Below are 16,533 nucleotides of genomic sequence, written 5' to 3'. Positions count from 1 at the left end.
GGCGATTCGCCCAAATGGGAGCACCGTAATAAATTACGGACTGCACGACAGAGGCATACAACCGTCTCTTCCTCTGTCCCGGTCCCTTCAGGTTCGGCATCAATCTACCAACGGCTCCTACCAGTTTCCTTACGCGTGGGATGACATACAACAAATGATCCCTAAATACGAGTTGCATGTCCAGAATGAGACCTAGATATTTGATCTTATTTGCTACATTAACTGTTGTTTCCCGAATTTTTATTTTAGGTAGAGTATCCGGCAGGGCAAGATTCCTTTTGCAAAAGACCGCCACTTCAGTCTTCTCAACAGCCACGTTTAATCCCAGTTTCTCTATTCTATTGACAACTGTGGCTGTATAAGCTTCCGCTCTGTGGATCGCCGTCTTAAAATTCTTGGCCACTGAGACTAAAAGTGTATCATCAGCATAATATGAAATGTGACATCCTTCAGCGTCGTCATCTCCAGCGAGTATCTGGTCGTATGCTATGTTCCATAATAGCGGTCCCAAAACCGAACCCTGTGGGATCCCTCTGGTGATCTGGAAACTTCTCAGATCACCATTCTTATCTGTGTATACTGCTTTTCTGTTGCACAGGTATGCTCTAATTATTGTTCGCAAGTAATCCGGGACACCTTTCCTTTCCAGCGCCATCATTATAACATTCCAATGTATGGAATTGAACGCATTTCTGATGTCTAGGCTAACCAGCACCGCGTAACAATTACCCTTGTTTGCAGCATCAACTATATCCAGTACCCTCCTTATGGCGTCTATCGTGGATCTGCCACTTCTAAAGCCGAACTGATAGCTTGAGAGCAGGTTGCCTTTCTCCAAAAATTCGCTCAACCTATTGGCTATTAATTTCTCAAAAAGTTTACCTACGGTGTTCAACAGGCAAATTGGTCGAAACGAAGACAGGTTATTCTTAGGTTTGTTCGGTTTATTCAGAAGTACCAGTTTGGATACCTTCCAGTCAGCGGGAAAATATGATTCCCGGAGGCACCTCGAGAACATTTTAGCAAATACCTCTCCCGCAAGTCCAACCGCAGGTATCAGAATCCTATACGTGTGCCCATCTGGTCCTGGGGACTTTCCATTGTTCTTTAGCCTGTTTGCTGCAATTTCCAACTCCGGAACGGTAATTTCCGGGACATCGCTCAAAGGCGCACACGGACGAAGACTCCAAGGCGCATCACGACCATCATCATGCGGAAAGAGATGCATGATAACTCTACCCACAAACTCCGGTTCAAGGGTCTCACAAATCGGAGGAGTGAGTGCTCTGAGTTTCCCGGTGACTATTCTGTAGGGACGACCCCAGGGGTCACTCTCTATTGAGTCAATTAGTTCCTGCCATGCTTCGTCCTTGGCTCTTGCTATGGCCGCCCCGAGTTTCCTCCTAGCCGCCTTCATTTCTGTCCACAATCGTTGCCAAGTCCATCCGTCTTTACGAGCCCGCGCTCTGGTGTATCTTCTTCTGGCCCTCCTGCATTCCTCCCGGAGCCCCGCGATGTTCTCACTCCACCAGTAGACGCTTCTTGCCCGGGCGTCCGTAAACTTTCGGCATTGCGACATTGCATGCATCCCTGACTATTCTCATTACTCTTTGTATGAGAAGGTCCAAGCTCATCATATCGACTCCCGTTAGAGTCCAAAAACCCGCATGAAGTGACGCCAGGAATCCGTCTTTATCGAGCTTACTAAGGCTCCACCTAGGGAAGTACTGGGAGTCTTCTTGGAGCCACCGTGTGGAATATCTATAATTATAGTCTTATGATCAGATGCGTTGTACTCGTCCGAAATACTCCAATTCGGAGTTAAGTTCCACAACAGACCATTGCCCCATGCCAGGTCAACCGTCGAGCTTCCCTGCGCCCTGCAGCACGTAACAACTTCAGGAGTGTTCAATAAGTTCAGTTTTTGCCCACAGGACCAGTCAAAAAGCATCCTTCCACGAATATTACTGCTTATGTCCTATTCATGGAAACGTGCGTTAAAATCCCCAGCCAATAGAATATACATGTTTTTAGCGGACGCCATAATGTTCAATAAAATTCCCAGGAATCTTTCAAACTCCCTAAGGGACCGACTAGGAGCAAAGTATACGCTTATAATTAAATGGTTGTCGGCCCTGGCCGCCACAATGCCCGGAGCAGAGTCATATAGTTCCCAATTATACGCGAACTTGTCGTAATAAATAAAGCCGCCGTAGGGGGGTTGTCATTCGATAAAAGCCATCTATCATTGTTCCGGCTCACAAAATATGGTTCCGAGATAACAGCAACGTGAGCCTTTGCCTCGATAATCGTGTTAGTTATTAAGTCCTGTGCTGTCGAGCATCTATTAAGGTTAACTTGAATAATTCTCATTTTGTGAGCTCAATGTCCATATTATTAGTGTCATCCGGATTATTCAGTGTATCGTTCCCGTGCGTACTGTTATCCCGACTGGTAGATTTCCTCTGCGGCGATTGAGATCCGTTGAGCGATCTATCCCTCAAATTATGAAGAGGACCGGGTAACACCGGCGGACACTCGTCACTACCAGCCCTATGTCCGTCAGGTAGGCCCCTCTCACTGCACACAGGACAGTGCGGGCGACATTTACATCTATTTAACTTATGTGTCGGATCTCCACAGATGAAGCACGAGCCAGATCTGTCAATCATGCTGGGACAACGATGTCTGGTGTGTCCTCTGGCGAAACACTTGTAGCATCTAACAGGCCTGGTCGGGAGCAGGTCCACTCTGACGGCCCTGACCCATCCCAGCTTCATACTGCCAACACCAGAGAGTTTAAGCGCGGACTGCAATGGGCATTGCACCCAGACGATTCCAAGGCCGTCTCTGGCGATCCTAATTGGACCGACTCTAACTGGACTCTCCGGGGGACAGCAGCCAGACGCAGAGATCTGCTGTCTAATCTCATCCGCCGTAACTGAATCGTCAAATCCCGTGAGTCTTAAATCTGCATTTCTATTTGGTCTATTGATCCTGACTCTTGGATCATCTATTACAGTTCTCATCTTTTCGACCAGTGCGTCAGCCTTTTCGGATGAGTCAGCATCTCTTAATTCCAAAAGAACTCCACCCGAGAGGGTACGTCTGACCCTGGTGTCCAGACCCTCAAGCTCCTGGTGTGGGATATTCTCTCTGGCCTTTCCAAGTATAGAAGCATATGACGGGCCGCCATCCTCCACGACTATTGAAACAGCCGCCGTATTAGGAGAAAACGCCTTCGGTTTGGCTCTCCTGGGAGCCACCGGACGTGGAGTACGCTGTGGAACTGGGTAATTGTCCTTAACCCTATCAGTTTGCTCATTTCCTCTCCCGAAGTCTGCATTCGATATACCGTTACCCGATCTTCTTCTCTTATTCCTTCTAGGAACTTCCCACCTCTCCGAATCCCTTCCCCCTACGTCAGAGGAAGATGCCGGCGTGTTATCCGCCAGTGACGGCATCAGACGTGGTCTCGGATGTTTTTCCATTCTTTCGCGTCGGATCTCCGGGATGTTGGATCTACTCGGCTTCCTATCTTTGGCTACTTCCGAATCATCGAACAGCAACGACCTCATCGCGTCCGTGAAGCGAACAAGTAGTTCATTCGCTACTTTCCGTTTTTCATTTCTACTATTGTCTGCCTTGATGACATTTCTACTGTTATTCTCAGTGTAATTAGTATTCTTTGTTCTAGTTAACTCCCGTGCCGCCGCAGAAGGACGACTACTAATTCCCTCATCCGAGCGAAGTCTGGCAACGGCAGAGTACGCTGGACGATCCACAGGATTGCTGTCAAAGGAGGACCTCTTGCTGTTGAGTTTATCCGTAAGTACTTTTACAGACTATCTAAGCATCCTATTTTCCTCCTTTAATTTATTAATTTCTTCTTTGAGCTCCTGATAATGGACTCCTTGTATAGCATCCTTATTTCTAGCCTCTTTCCTGGAGACAATATCCTCGATTGCTCCTTTCGCCGACCAAAGGTTGACTTTCATCACCTTACTAACCGGACCCTGCAAAGAGCTAGATTTCCTCCTGCAATTCTCCACTTCGCTGAGCCATTCCACAACTTGATTTCCTGCATCGGCTACACTGAGAAATTTTATCATGTTCTTTCTATCCTCAATTTCCAGTTTCTGTCCTATAGTTAGACGATCTTTCTCTTTATTTCTAGGAGAGGAGCCCAGTCTTCTTTTCTTAGATCTACCAGCCGAGTAGGCAGGACTCTCGCCAAAGTTAGCGGAGGATTCCATGCCTGCGTATGAGTATGAAACGAAGCTTACATCGTCGTCCGACTCGATCAGACTGATCACTTCATCAGTTTGCCCGTTTATATCTTTGCTGCATCCAGGTAAATTGCCAATTTCTCTATCCTTGCTACGGGAACTATTTTCCATAGGATAGTCGACATACTCTTGTGACCTGTCTACGTTCGCAATTCCAGGATCCGGGAATCTGGCCGAATCCAACTCCACATTGCTAGAAGTCTCCTTGGGATAGGAGTCATCCCTGCCAAATTTCTGGTCACTCATCTGATCAGATGATTCACCACCTACCTGCCCTACGCCAATTAACGAAGACCTACTGGAGGCAGGGACTCGACCTCCAGCGCCACGACCCTCCTGCTTTCCCACTGCAGGAGGGGTCCCGTTGCGCGATGACGACCGCACGGAGAGCGGGTTCTCCCCACGAGGCCGCCTCACTACCATCCGAGAAGCAGCGGGGGGTGATTTTTCAATCATTTTACTCATTGTTCATAAGTTTTAATTGATTTTTTTGACAGGAGTAATCCTCTCCTGTCCCGCCATTGTTGTGTTGAGGGGGGACATTTCAACACAGTCGTCAACAGAAAGACTATCCAGTAGATACACAAAATACAGCACACAATTTGATTTGTTCACAGAAGTAATCATCTCCTGTCCCGCCAGTGTTGCATCGAGGAGAGAAGTCTCCATGCAGTCATTGAAAAAAAATATCCGTCCAGTAGAAAAGAAAAAGCTCAGGTAAGAGACTTCTGGTGATATTTAAATCACATTGCTCACTAATGGCTGTATTAATCCTTCATTTGCTGCTGTTATAATACTGGTTTACTAATGTATAAACTGTATTTACACATGTTTATTAACAGATATAGGCCAGCTGGGACAACAACCTTCCACTGCTGCTCCCTCATGATACAGTGGCATGCCGTATCCAGTGAGCCCGAGAGATCAGATTCGATTATTTATATCGGTATGGACTACGCATACCTCAAGAGCCACATCGTTGGAAAAGAGCGAGCCTGAATTACACAGGACTTCAACGACTGGATGAGGTGTATGTTCAGCAGAACAATGTAAGTTAAAATGTACGTTCTTATGCTATAAACAGGTCTCAAACCTCGCTGCGTTTAAGAAAGACTATATAAACGTCTCGACTAGCGCATAAAGTTCCAAATCGTATCTTAATTTTTATCACTTAATGTTTCCAGTCATGTTGTATATACATAAATGATAATAACTAGTTAAAACAGTACACATAAAGACAAGAAAATAAAGAACGACTTAACACTACGTTATAATTAATATCAAAAGGTGGAAAAGATCAAAAAAGAATAGAATATAAAATTATAATAATATGTAAATAAATATCAGAGAATAGATGAACAAATGACACATGTAATGCTCCTATAAAAGGAAAAAGTTATAAAAATATACCGAGATCAACAAATCAGCAATACTTATAAAAATAACTTAATAATTAATTAGATAACTAACACTAAGTAATAACTGTTTATAATTTAACAGTTAAACAAATGATAAATAACAAATAATAACAATAAGAATAAAAAATTAAAATATTCGCAAAACATTAACACTACAACTCAACATGACTATGGAAACAAAAATGCCAAGTTCAGAATTATAGAATTAATACATATCTCAATTAAATAGAAAAGCCACTACCAAGAGATATGATATTCTCAAGAAATAAGTACAATAGTAATCTCGTTTAATTACATTTAATAGATGTGTAGACAAAGTACATTCTCACTGCTATTACTAGTCTAGCAAAGTTAGTATCGTAGACAAGAGATTTATTTTTGTAAGCAACAGCAATACAATGCATATGTTTTACTCAAGTACATAATATAATGTTAATCTTATTTGTTTCAGCAATATTCATCGAGGGAGAGACCCATATGCCATGAGCATCAAGCTACATCTCAGATTTATTACTAAAGATCTGATTGCGAATGTGATAACCAATGTAATTGATATTTGTAATACTTAATTATAATAAAGACAAATCGAAATAATATGTTCTTAGATTACTTTAACACAAAAAACATACATATGCGGATGGATTAAGATAATTAATTGACAATGACAATGTATAATAAGCTATCTTTACGCTTTTAGAAAAAAAAAAAAGATTTGTTCTAGTTCAAAAAACTGAATAATAAGAAATTGATGGATGCATGAGAGGTTGTAAAGTGCAATCGTCGTAGAATACATCCTGTTCTCACTCAAATAATTAAAGTAACCAGTTCAGACGATTATATTACTTAGACATATAAAATAAGTAAATAAGTACATAAGTAAGTAAATAATAAGTAGGAAATAAGTACTGCGCTTATAGAAACAAAAATAATAGTGTTAATGATGAGGCACAAGAAAGATATAACATAAATCTTGCAGTACAGATAAATTAACCTGGCTAACTAAAAATTACGCTATCAGACGATACAAATTAGAGCAAATAAGAATAATAATCTAGACTATACATATATATATATATATATATATATATATATATATATATGCGTGAAATGACTTAACTATTTATAAAAACAAAAATGCCAAGTTCAAAATTATAAAATTAATACATATCTCAATTAAATAGAAAAGCCACCGCCAAGAGATATGATATTCTCAAGAAAAAGTACAATAGTAATCTCGTTAAATTACATTTTATAGATTTGTAGACAAAGTACATTCTCCCTGCTATTACTAGTTTAGTAAAGATAGTATCGTAGACAAAAGGTTTGTTCTTATAAGCAACAGCAATGCAATGCATATGTTTAACTCAAGTACATAATATAATGTTAAATCTTATTTGTTTCAGCAATATTCATCAATGGAGAGACCTGTGCCATGAGCAGCAAGCTACATCTGAGATATATTGCAAAAGATCTAATTGTGAATGTGATAACCAATATAATTTGATATTTGTAATACCCAATTATAATAAAGACAAATCGAAATAATATGTTCTTAGATTACTTCAACACAAAGAATATACATATGCGGATGAATTAAAATAATTAGTTGACAATGACAATGTATAATAAGCTGTCTTTACGCTTTTAGAAAAAGATTTGTTCTAGTTCAAAAGACTGAAGTGAGTGTGAAGTGAGTATCAGAATTATAATAAGAAATTGATGGATGGATGAGAGATTGCAAAATGCAATCGTCGTAGAATACATCCTATTCTCACTCAGACAATTAAAACGACTAATTCGGACGGTTATATTACTTAGACATACAATAATAAGTAAATAAGTACCCAAGTAAGTAAGTAATAAGTAGGAATAAGTACTGCGCTTATAAGAACAAAATAATAATGTTAATGATGAGGCACAAGAAAGATGTAGCATAAATCTTACAGTACAAATAAATTAGCCTGGCTGATTAAAAATTACGTTATCAAACAATTCAAATTAAAGTAAATAAAATTAGTAATCTAAACTGTACATATATATATATATGCATGAAACAACTTAAATAGTACGAATTAGCGTGATTAGAATATATTTCTTATCTTATCTTATGATTATAACGTTTTCGAAAGTTATTCGCTCTATTATAAAATAATCGCCAAAGTTATATTAAATTCCATCAAGTACAAGTACAGCAAGATAAGCTGAATCGTTAAATAATTCAGACTGTGCCATATAATCTCAGTTGCTACATAACCATTTAATCATTTCCAGACAAACATCCCAGCCCCATGAAAAAGCGCAGGGAAACGACAATAAAAAAGAAATTTAATAACGTCAGACGATAATAAAATCAATTTATGAGTATCATACTCTTCCCAAAATAGCTCATGTGGCGCATAAATTAAGTATCAAGTTCCGAGTGAGAATATTACATATGCCATATTATACGTAATCATTTCAATTTTTCTAATATGTTTGTATGTAATAAGCCTGACTATAGTCAGTTTCTAGTTAACAGGTGTAGCCTACTTAGTAAAAATATAAGACTTAATCGGTATATACAGCGTTAATATAACTAATAGTAATGATTATTTACAGGAACTTAACTATAATAGCTCGTATGTATCCTATATTACAGCTTTAGGGGCACAGTCATTACCCCTGTCAAGGAGGGAGGCAGACGCCAGGCAAAATCAATTTCAAGTTTTCTCAAAAGTATATCAATTATCAAAGCAGAGGCATTACAATAAGGCCAAGGCGTATGAAGTTTATCAAAATAAATAAACTTAACTTGATTAAACCTTACGGTGTTAGAGCAGATATGTTCCCTCCCACAAAAGAATCCACAAAAAAAATTTTTACATGAAACAAAGCCAAGATGACTGAAGTAACAAAAGATCGGCAAAGATCAAAAGAATCGGCAAACGATATTACTCAAAAAATAACACACGCGAAATGAATATAAAGATTTCATTAAAATTTCCATGACGTACGCAACAGAGACTTTTCTCAAGAATAATATCATGATAATAGAGACGTAGTACTTGACAACTATTATCGATTGATCAAAGAATGGCATGGCAACACGTAATGTAATGCAATTCTATCCAAATTACATCCAGATTACATCTAATCTAAGTTCAATATGTCTAATTCACCTCTAGTAGAACTGAATAAACTGAGATTTGTACTATGTTAACACAAATGCCATCCGTGGCGCACAATACTTAGCAAAATCAATCCATTAAGTAAACCAAGATGCTTTAAACAAAAATGATACACAATACGTCAATCAATTCATCGGTATAACGAACGTTAGCTAAGATTAGAATAAAATTAATACTAATAAAATGAGTTATAAAATTATGTAAGTACAAGTGGATCGATTATTTGCAAAGTATTCAAGAACTAAAATTAAACTATAACTACAGTAACTAATTATTGACTAAAAAAGAATTAACGAAAAATATAATATGATTCGGACGCAAAATAGTTAATTAAACGATAAGAGTGTTTACAGAAGACGGATTCGTGGATTGTACGTCGAGAGTGAAGTAGAGCTTGTGTTACCACGCATAAAAAGCCAAATTGCAACATGCCGGTATCAGCTATCAAGTAGAGATGATTATATCAAATGCTCGAATGAGAAGTCTCTCAATGCAGCCCATACGTGTGCTCAGGCACCGAAATATAATATCTTGGGGTCGATAAAAATGCCAACAATAGATCCTTGGTAAGTTCCCGGATTACACAAGGCTCAATGGGTATAAAGTACGCTGATTCACTTCTAAAAAAGGAGAATAGTAAGTATTTATGAATATTAAACGCACATATAGTTCTCATCGCAGATGAGAAAAAACATTAATAAGGATGTGCCGCTTTTATGGGCTAACATCCTAACATTTAACGACACATATATGATGACTATATTTAGTAATTATGAGTATGAAACAATATTATATTCGAAAGTGATAAATATACCATCACTGGTAATAATAGCAAGTAAAAATAAAATGTGTGATATATGATTATTTACCTTGTGATTAAAAATACTGTCAATATTAAGAAACATAGAGGCATAACAACCTCAATTATTATATCATCAAGAGAAGACAATGACAAAACAGCACAGGAATCACAGGACAGCATCACACTGCAAAAAATTCACATATTTATACCTAAACTTAATTAAATTGTACTTATTATGACTAAATCGTTATATAAAAAGGCTTGAAATTTACTAATATGCTGAGAAATTAAAAAGAATGGTATATCAAGTACTGTCAGGTTATGACTGCTCAGTGTTGCCAACCCAAACATGACAGGGAGCACAAAGTGTACACCTCGTGTGCTAGACTATCCGAGAGGTGGCTCCCTCACACTCAATTCAAAGTTATAGAATATATGATAAATTACAAAATGTTTATTAAAAAAGATCAAGATCTTATAAGATATACTAAAAAATACATAACGTAGGTGTAAAAAATATAAATTATATATCAAAGATTGCAATGTGATGCAATTACGAACAAGAGACATGAAATACGGCACAAGGTTGCATACAAAATGAAATTTTTAAATAATCATTAATTTCGCAAGTCAACTCATAATGAGATTGCTAAATTAGAAAACTTGAATGTACATGAAAAAGGCACAGTAAATATAATGACTGAGTATAGATATTGTCATTGAATAAAAAAATAATCCTGTAAGGCTTGCGAACTTACGATAGTACATGGTGAATCAGCGTAGCAAGATAATATTACCATTACATTCAATACGTTCAATAAATAGTTCAATAGAAATATATAAACATATTCATAACATTATAACAAAGCAGTTAGAGTGCATATAATTTAAAAAGTTCATCAATTTTTATGCGACAGGCAAAGTTTCATGTTAACCAACTAAGATGCTAACAGAGTGTAACGACTCTACAATTTGACATATACATAGCAAATCTATATTATCAAGTAACAAGCTAGCAAAACTAAACGAATTTGTTGAGAAATTGCATATCTTCAGATTCAAAATTACAAATACTTAAAATCTTTCATACATAATAAGAAAAGGAACAAAGATCAGCCACGTGGCATAGATTATAATAAAGTGAATCAAAAAATTATAAAAATAGATAAGAGATTACGTTGAGCACTCCACTGCCAAATAAAGATACAGAGTAAAATGATACCAATTAATAATTTATGTAAAGACATACCGCTAATGTGTAGGCAATGCTTGTCCCAGATTGTTTTAACCTATTATTTAGATCCATTCAGATGTTCCATAAATTCCGCAAGATATCCTCATCGAAGCAGGAGAATGGAGGACATCCAGGAAATGAGAGCACGGAAAAGAATTCCAGATTTTCCAACCGATTTCGACACACCGCACTTATTTTCGATATATTTCCAGAGAACTAAATGATCCGATTGTTTCACAAAATTATAAAGCAACAAACTCCGCGCAGAACAAGAGATGGCTGCAATGACAAACATTAATGGCACTATGTATGGAGAGGAAGTAACAATGACGCAACAATTATACGTAGTGGCCGCCGTTTAGCCATCTTGCCAGAAATGTGAATAAGACGGCGAAAGACGGCCATCTTGGACACATGCCACGTACGACATACAGATTGAGTATTACATCATAATTTTTATAAATTAATTAGAGACAAGTACGATACTTACGATGATTATACATCATTGTTAGGAAAAATAGCTTTAATAATTATGACAATTATGGACAGATTTACAAGAAGACGTAACAGGGGAGCCTGCCGTGGCTGCAATAATCCCTGGAAACGGGAGATCTTCTGTCTAAGTACGATTAATATGTAAAAACATACAATTAACACAATTAATCATGCAAATTATACCCTAATTTACACCAAAAAATAGCAGGAATCCAATGAATAGAGTAACGTATATGAAAAGTCACATCAAAACTTATCACCAAGCACAAGGAGCGGAGCACGAGACACACACGTCCTACCATCACTGCAGCCACGAGCAGACTTTTTTTTTTTTTTTAACGAGGGGAAATGCCGTTAAGCGGCACGGAGTGTGGGACTCGGGACACCCGCAAATGAGCGCACGCCCCCCTACCCACTAAAACCCCCCAGGGGCTCGCGGACGCAAAGTGAGGGTGACCGGGGAACACATGCAGTACACATCCCGGCCACCCTCGCGTCGAGGAGTCTAAGACCCCATCAAAGGGGCATAATGCCCAAGGGCGGCTGAGGCACAGAAGGTGTCTCAGCCACCCGACACAACTACGTGTCGACCTGTCCCGAGCTTATTGCTCTGGTGGGGCAGGTCGACTACGTAGGACCCGCTGGGGGAGAGGGACCTCTCCCCCAGGAGAGGGAGGAGAACCTCCCCCACACCGGGCCCTTTTATCCGGCGGACCCTCGGGCGAGCTGCCCGGGGCCGCCTCTACCTCCATCTTCACCGCGTCGGCAGATCCCTGACTAAGAGGAGTGGCCGACACGGTGGGTTCCACGGTAACCCCATCCCCAGAGGGATGGGGCTCCGGGCGGGCGGGAACGCCCCGAACGGGGACGCAACCCGGACCGCCGGTGGCGTGAGAGGACTTACGTCCCCCCACGTTGCAGGAGGGGCAGAAGGACGGATTTCTACAATCCGCCCGTACATGCCCCTCCTGCCCACAATTGTGGCAGCAGAGAGCCAGGTCGCCACGACCCGAACACCTCTGCTGCATATGTCCCTGGGCCTGGCACCGGAAACATCGGAGTGGCCTGCCTTTGAGCAGGTCCACCCGAGCCGATGCCCAGCCCAGGACAATGCGACGCCCTCTCGCAACGCGAAGGGCCGCGGCTGCCGGACATTGGGCCCAAATAGTCCCAAGACCGGAGCCGCCGCTCACAAATCTCGGCTGACCGGTGCGGACGTCGGCAGCCCCACAGCCGCCTACCGCCGCGATCCGGTCAGCCACCTCCTTGGCAGTCACGGATCGGTCAAACCCGCTAATGCGGAGGTCAAACCTCCGCACGGGCCGACCGATCCGGACTGTCGGGTCCTCCTCGAAGAGAGCCCCCATGCGAGACGCTAATTCGTCCGCAAGGGGGCCCGCAGTAGCGCCGCCGGGAACCTCCATGAGGAAGGTCCCGGCCCTCGAGCGCCGAGGACGGATACCGTCCGAGATGCCCACCTCCTCAAGGGAGATGGCATCCCTCGCCCGGGCGATTACGTCCTCCAGCCGACGGTCCCCGGACACCGCGACCGAGATCGCGGCGGATCGGGGGATGCGTTTCCGGGCGGTGGAGAGGGGCATAATGCCCGCCCTCCGACCTCCCATTGATTGGGATGGTGGGGGGACAGGCGGGGAAGGAACTTTCCCGGCCGACTTCCCCCCCTTATTTCTCTTCTTCCTTCCCTTCACCACCACGGGGGGAGGAGGCTTGACAGCCGCCGGGGCACGCGGAAGACCGACACCGGCCGAGGGAGCAGAAGCTCCCGTCGATACCGGCGCGGCCCCACCGCCCCCCTTTTTGGCTGACGGGGGACAATAGACCGAGGTCCTAAGGCCTTAGGTCCACTCCCGCCAGCAGCTCCGGGTTTAAGGGTAGGTGGGACCGAAGTCCCACCAGCACCCTGCCGGGCCTTCTTTTTTCCCCCCTTTTTGCCCTTAGAGGCAGGAGGGGGTGGATGGAGAGGAGGAGGAGGAAGGGGCAAAACACCCCCAGCAGAAACCCTCCTGCTGCTGCGTCTGACGACGGTGGACCAAGAGGCCGCACCGCCGCCAGTAATAGGCTCCGGGACGGGGAGCGAAGGCCCCGCCACCGGAGAAACAACCATCTCCTCGGGGGGAGAGGGAGGGGGCGTCGAACCACCCCCAATGTCCCCCGAGGGACCACTCTCGATGTTCCCACCAGCTCCCCAAGAAGATGAAGGACGCTGGATGGGAATGGGGCTCCTCTTTTCGAGGGCCCCCACTCGAGCAGCCAGGCCCTGGAGAGCCTCGGTCATCCGGTCTAACGTCCGGAGAACCTCGGTGTCCAGGGCCTGCTGCGGCGCCACAGGGAAGATGGGGCGGAAACCCCGAGTCTCCCCGCCGCGCGCCTCTTGGCCCAGAGGGGGACCAGACCCGGCTAACCGGGTGGCCACACCCCCGATGAAGCCCAGAACTGGAGAGACGCTACGCAAATATTTATTTGCGCTTCGCGTCTTCTCCAGCTCTGCGGAAAGCCGCTCCACCTCGTCCCTGAGCAAGCGATTCTCGCTGGCCAGGGACGAGACCTTGCTGGGATCCGAAGACGATCCCATCCGTCTCGCGACGGTCCGGTATGAGGCATAAATAGTCTCCCGGAGAAGGTAGTGTTTCACCTTCATCCGCCGCGAGACGGATCCCTGGAGAGAGGAGGAGGAATTTCGGTCCTTCTCCAACTCATGCAGCCACTGAGTGGCGTGCGACGACACCTCGGAGGGTGCCATGTGCTCGATTTGTCGAGCAAAATGCTCGAACTCCCGGCGCTGGTCGCTGGTCATGTTAGCGACCGGGAGCGAGCCCACCCTGTCCTCATCCGAGGATATGTCCTCTTCCACCACAAGGCGGCGAGTGACGGAGAGGTGCGGAACCTTTCTCCTAACACCCACCGCCTTGGGTAGAGGATCCCCACTGACCCGCGCCCTCTCGATCTCTAAGACCGTCGGGGACGCGGGTCGCATAGGGGCCGTCCCTTCTTTGCGGGTGCGGCCGCTATTTCTTTTTAGCGGCCTGGAAGGGCCGAGGTCCGAATCGGACTCCATTGGAGCCCTTAGCCCACTAGAGCCAGGGACTCCGACGACGGCAATCGGGGGACGGACCACCTCAATCGAGGTGACCGAAGGCCCGACAACGGCGGGAACCGGCGCTGCCCCGCCGGATGACACCCCCCCTCCAGAAACCGAGGGAGGAGGATCAGAAGCCGCATCCACCCTGGATCCCAAGCAGACCACAGGTGTGAAGAGCTCATCCGCTCCTCCCCTAACCCTCTCAGGAGTATACAGAGGCCCGAAAGCCGCTGGATCCTCCTCGTACTCCGAGACCCAGTGAAGGACTGAACCCTTAGAGTCCGACGGCTCGTCGTCCCAACCTGGGACGCAAACAAACGCCCCAGATGGCGTGAGACGCTCATGGAATCCCGGGACGTCAGGGGTCAACCCCACGAGCGTACCCGGAATATCACGCCTGAAGACGATCCGGCCGCCAAGGCGTCTCCGAACCGTCTCCCTAATCACACCCCTACGGAACTGGGTGCGCCGTGTTACCACGGCCCCAGGAGGAATCCGTGGAATGCGACCCAGTCCAACGGCACAAGGCCTGAGCCTTGTATCCTGGAGCGAAGCTCCACAAGGCTCATACAAGCCTTCTCGTGCGATAGCCAATGGGCTAGCGAAGCTCGCCGACAACTCCGCTATCCGCCCGTCGTAAGATGACGACGTGGGGAGACCGGGACCATACCCCCCCTAACACGCCGGGACCTGGGGCTCCGAAACCCCTCGCCCAGTAAATTCGAAACCTTTTGTTGTCCATTTCCATGATATTTATGAAAATGGTTTAACTTCGGGGTGGCCTTCCCCTAGGTCGGTTGCCTTAGCCCGGCTAAGGAGCCCGACCTGCCCCGTAACACACCGTGCCGCCGGACCCAGACCTCGGAATATGTCCGAGCGGCCCCGACGGCACCCAGACTGTGGACCCTGCCCCGGAATACGTCCGAGCGGCCTCACAGCCCGTCTCCCGGGGGGAGCAAGCCCTCCCCCCATGGCATGTGTCTGCCGCACTGCCAGGAAGACTCAGCGATGCAGCGACACGCCTGCGGGAACACCCGCTCGATGGGCCTTAGACCCTGCGCCTCGCACCCGGGCTTTCCCGGGGCAGAACCCCGGTACTGCCAACAGGTGGTCATTGGAGCAGGGAGCCCCCTCACCACGACAAGGTGGCCCATCACGAGGGGGGCCACGAGCAGACTTTTTTTTTTTTTTATTGAGGGGAAATGCCGTTAAGCGGCACGGAGTGTGGGGCTCGGGACGCCCGCAAAAGAGCGCACGCCCCCCTACCCACTAAAACCCCCCAGGGGCTCGCGGACGCAAAGTGAGGGTGACCGGGGAACACATGCAGTACACATCCCGGCCACCCTCGCGTCGAGGAGTCTAAGACTCCACCATAGATGGGGTATTAAATGCCCCAAAGGCGGCTGAGGCACAGAAGGTGCCTCAGCCACCCGACACAACTACGGACTACTAGAGGATTTACGTCCCCTCACGTTGCAGGAGGGGCAGAAGGACGGATTTCTATAATCCGCCCGCACATGCCCCTCCTGCCCACAATTATGGCAGCAGAGGGCCAGGTCGCCACGACCCGAACACCTCTGCTGCATATGTCCCTGGGCCTGGCACCGGAAACATCGGAGTGGCCTGCCCTTGAGCAGGTCCACCCGAGCCGATGCCCAGCCCAGGACAATGCGACGCCCTCTCGCAACGCGAAGGGCCGCGGCTGCCGGACATTGGGCCCAAATAGTCCCAAGACCGGAGCCGCCGCTCACAAATCTCGGCTGACCGGTGCGGACGTCGGCGACCTCACAGCCACTCACCACCGCAATCCGGTCAGCCACCTCTTTAGCTGTCACGGATCGGTCAAACCCGCTAATGCGGAGGTCAAACCTCCGCACGGGCCGACCGATCCGGACAGCTAGGTCCTCCTTGAAGAGAGACGCTAATTCGTCCGCAAGGGGGCCCGCAGCAGCGCCGCCGGGGACCTCCATAAGGAAGGCCCCGGCCCTCGAGCGCCAAGGACGGATACCGTCCTAGATGCCCACCTCC

At 45.5% G+C, this 16,533-nt stretch overlaps 1 protein-coding gene and 1 long non-coding RNA gene across 4 annotated transcripts; one reads left to right on the top strand and one right to left on the bottom strand.

Annotated features, from left to right (window-relative positions):
• Positions 1-2,329: 2,329 nt before the first annotated feature.
• LOC148936183 (uncharacterized) lies at positions 2,330-6,301 on the top strand. 3 transcript variants are annotated; one of them, XR_016139699.1, is made up of 9 exons: positions 2,330-2,958; positions 3,023-3,293; positions 3,389-3,598; positions 3,698-3,828; positions 4,178-4,354; positions 4,448-4,729; positions 4,907-5,006; positions 5,132-5,338; positions 6,159-6,301. It is a non-coding gene; the product is annotated as an uncharacterized LOC148936183 (long non-coding RNA). The 3 variants fall into 3 exon arrangements; XR_016139698.1 differs by having other exon boundaries at positions 4,448-5,006; XR_016139700.1 differs by having other exon boundaries at positions 4,448-5,006; positions 5,132-5,350; positions 6,159-6,252.
• Positions 5,990-15,620, bottom strand: LOC148936182 (uncharacterized). The gene is made up of 5 exons (XM_089078691.1): positions 15,528-15,620; positions 11,589-15,180; positions 10,926-11,507; positions 9,744-9,860; positions 5,990-9,494 (listed from the first exon to the last, which is right to left on the bottom strand). Exons 1-2 carry the CDS (start codon positions 15,618-15,620, stop codon positions 13,111-13,113), a joined length of 2,163 nt encoding a protein of 720 aa, XP_088934817.1. The 3' UTR covers positions 5,990-9,494; positions 9,744-9,860; positions 10,926-11,507; positions 11,589-13,110.
• Between the last annotated feature and the right edge of the window lie 913 nt (positions 15,621-16,533).

This window comes from Pogonomyrmex barbatus, unplaced genomic scaffold (assembly GCF_055798465.1).
Source record: "Pogonomyrmex barbatus isolate J1 unplaced genomic scaffold, ASM5579846v1 scaffold28, whole genome shotgun sequence".
Taxonomy (NCBI): domain Eukaryota; kingdom Metazoa; phylum Arthropoda; class Insecta; order Hymenoptera; family Formicidae; genus Pogonomyrmex; species Pogonomyrmex barbatus.
Note: the sequence above shows the minus strand (reverse complement) of the source record. Positions and strands in the feature narration are given on the sequence as shown.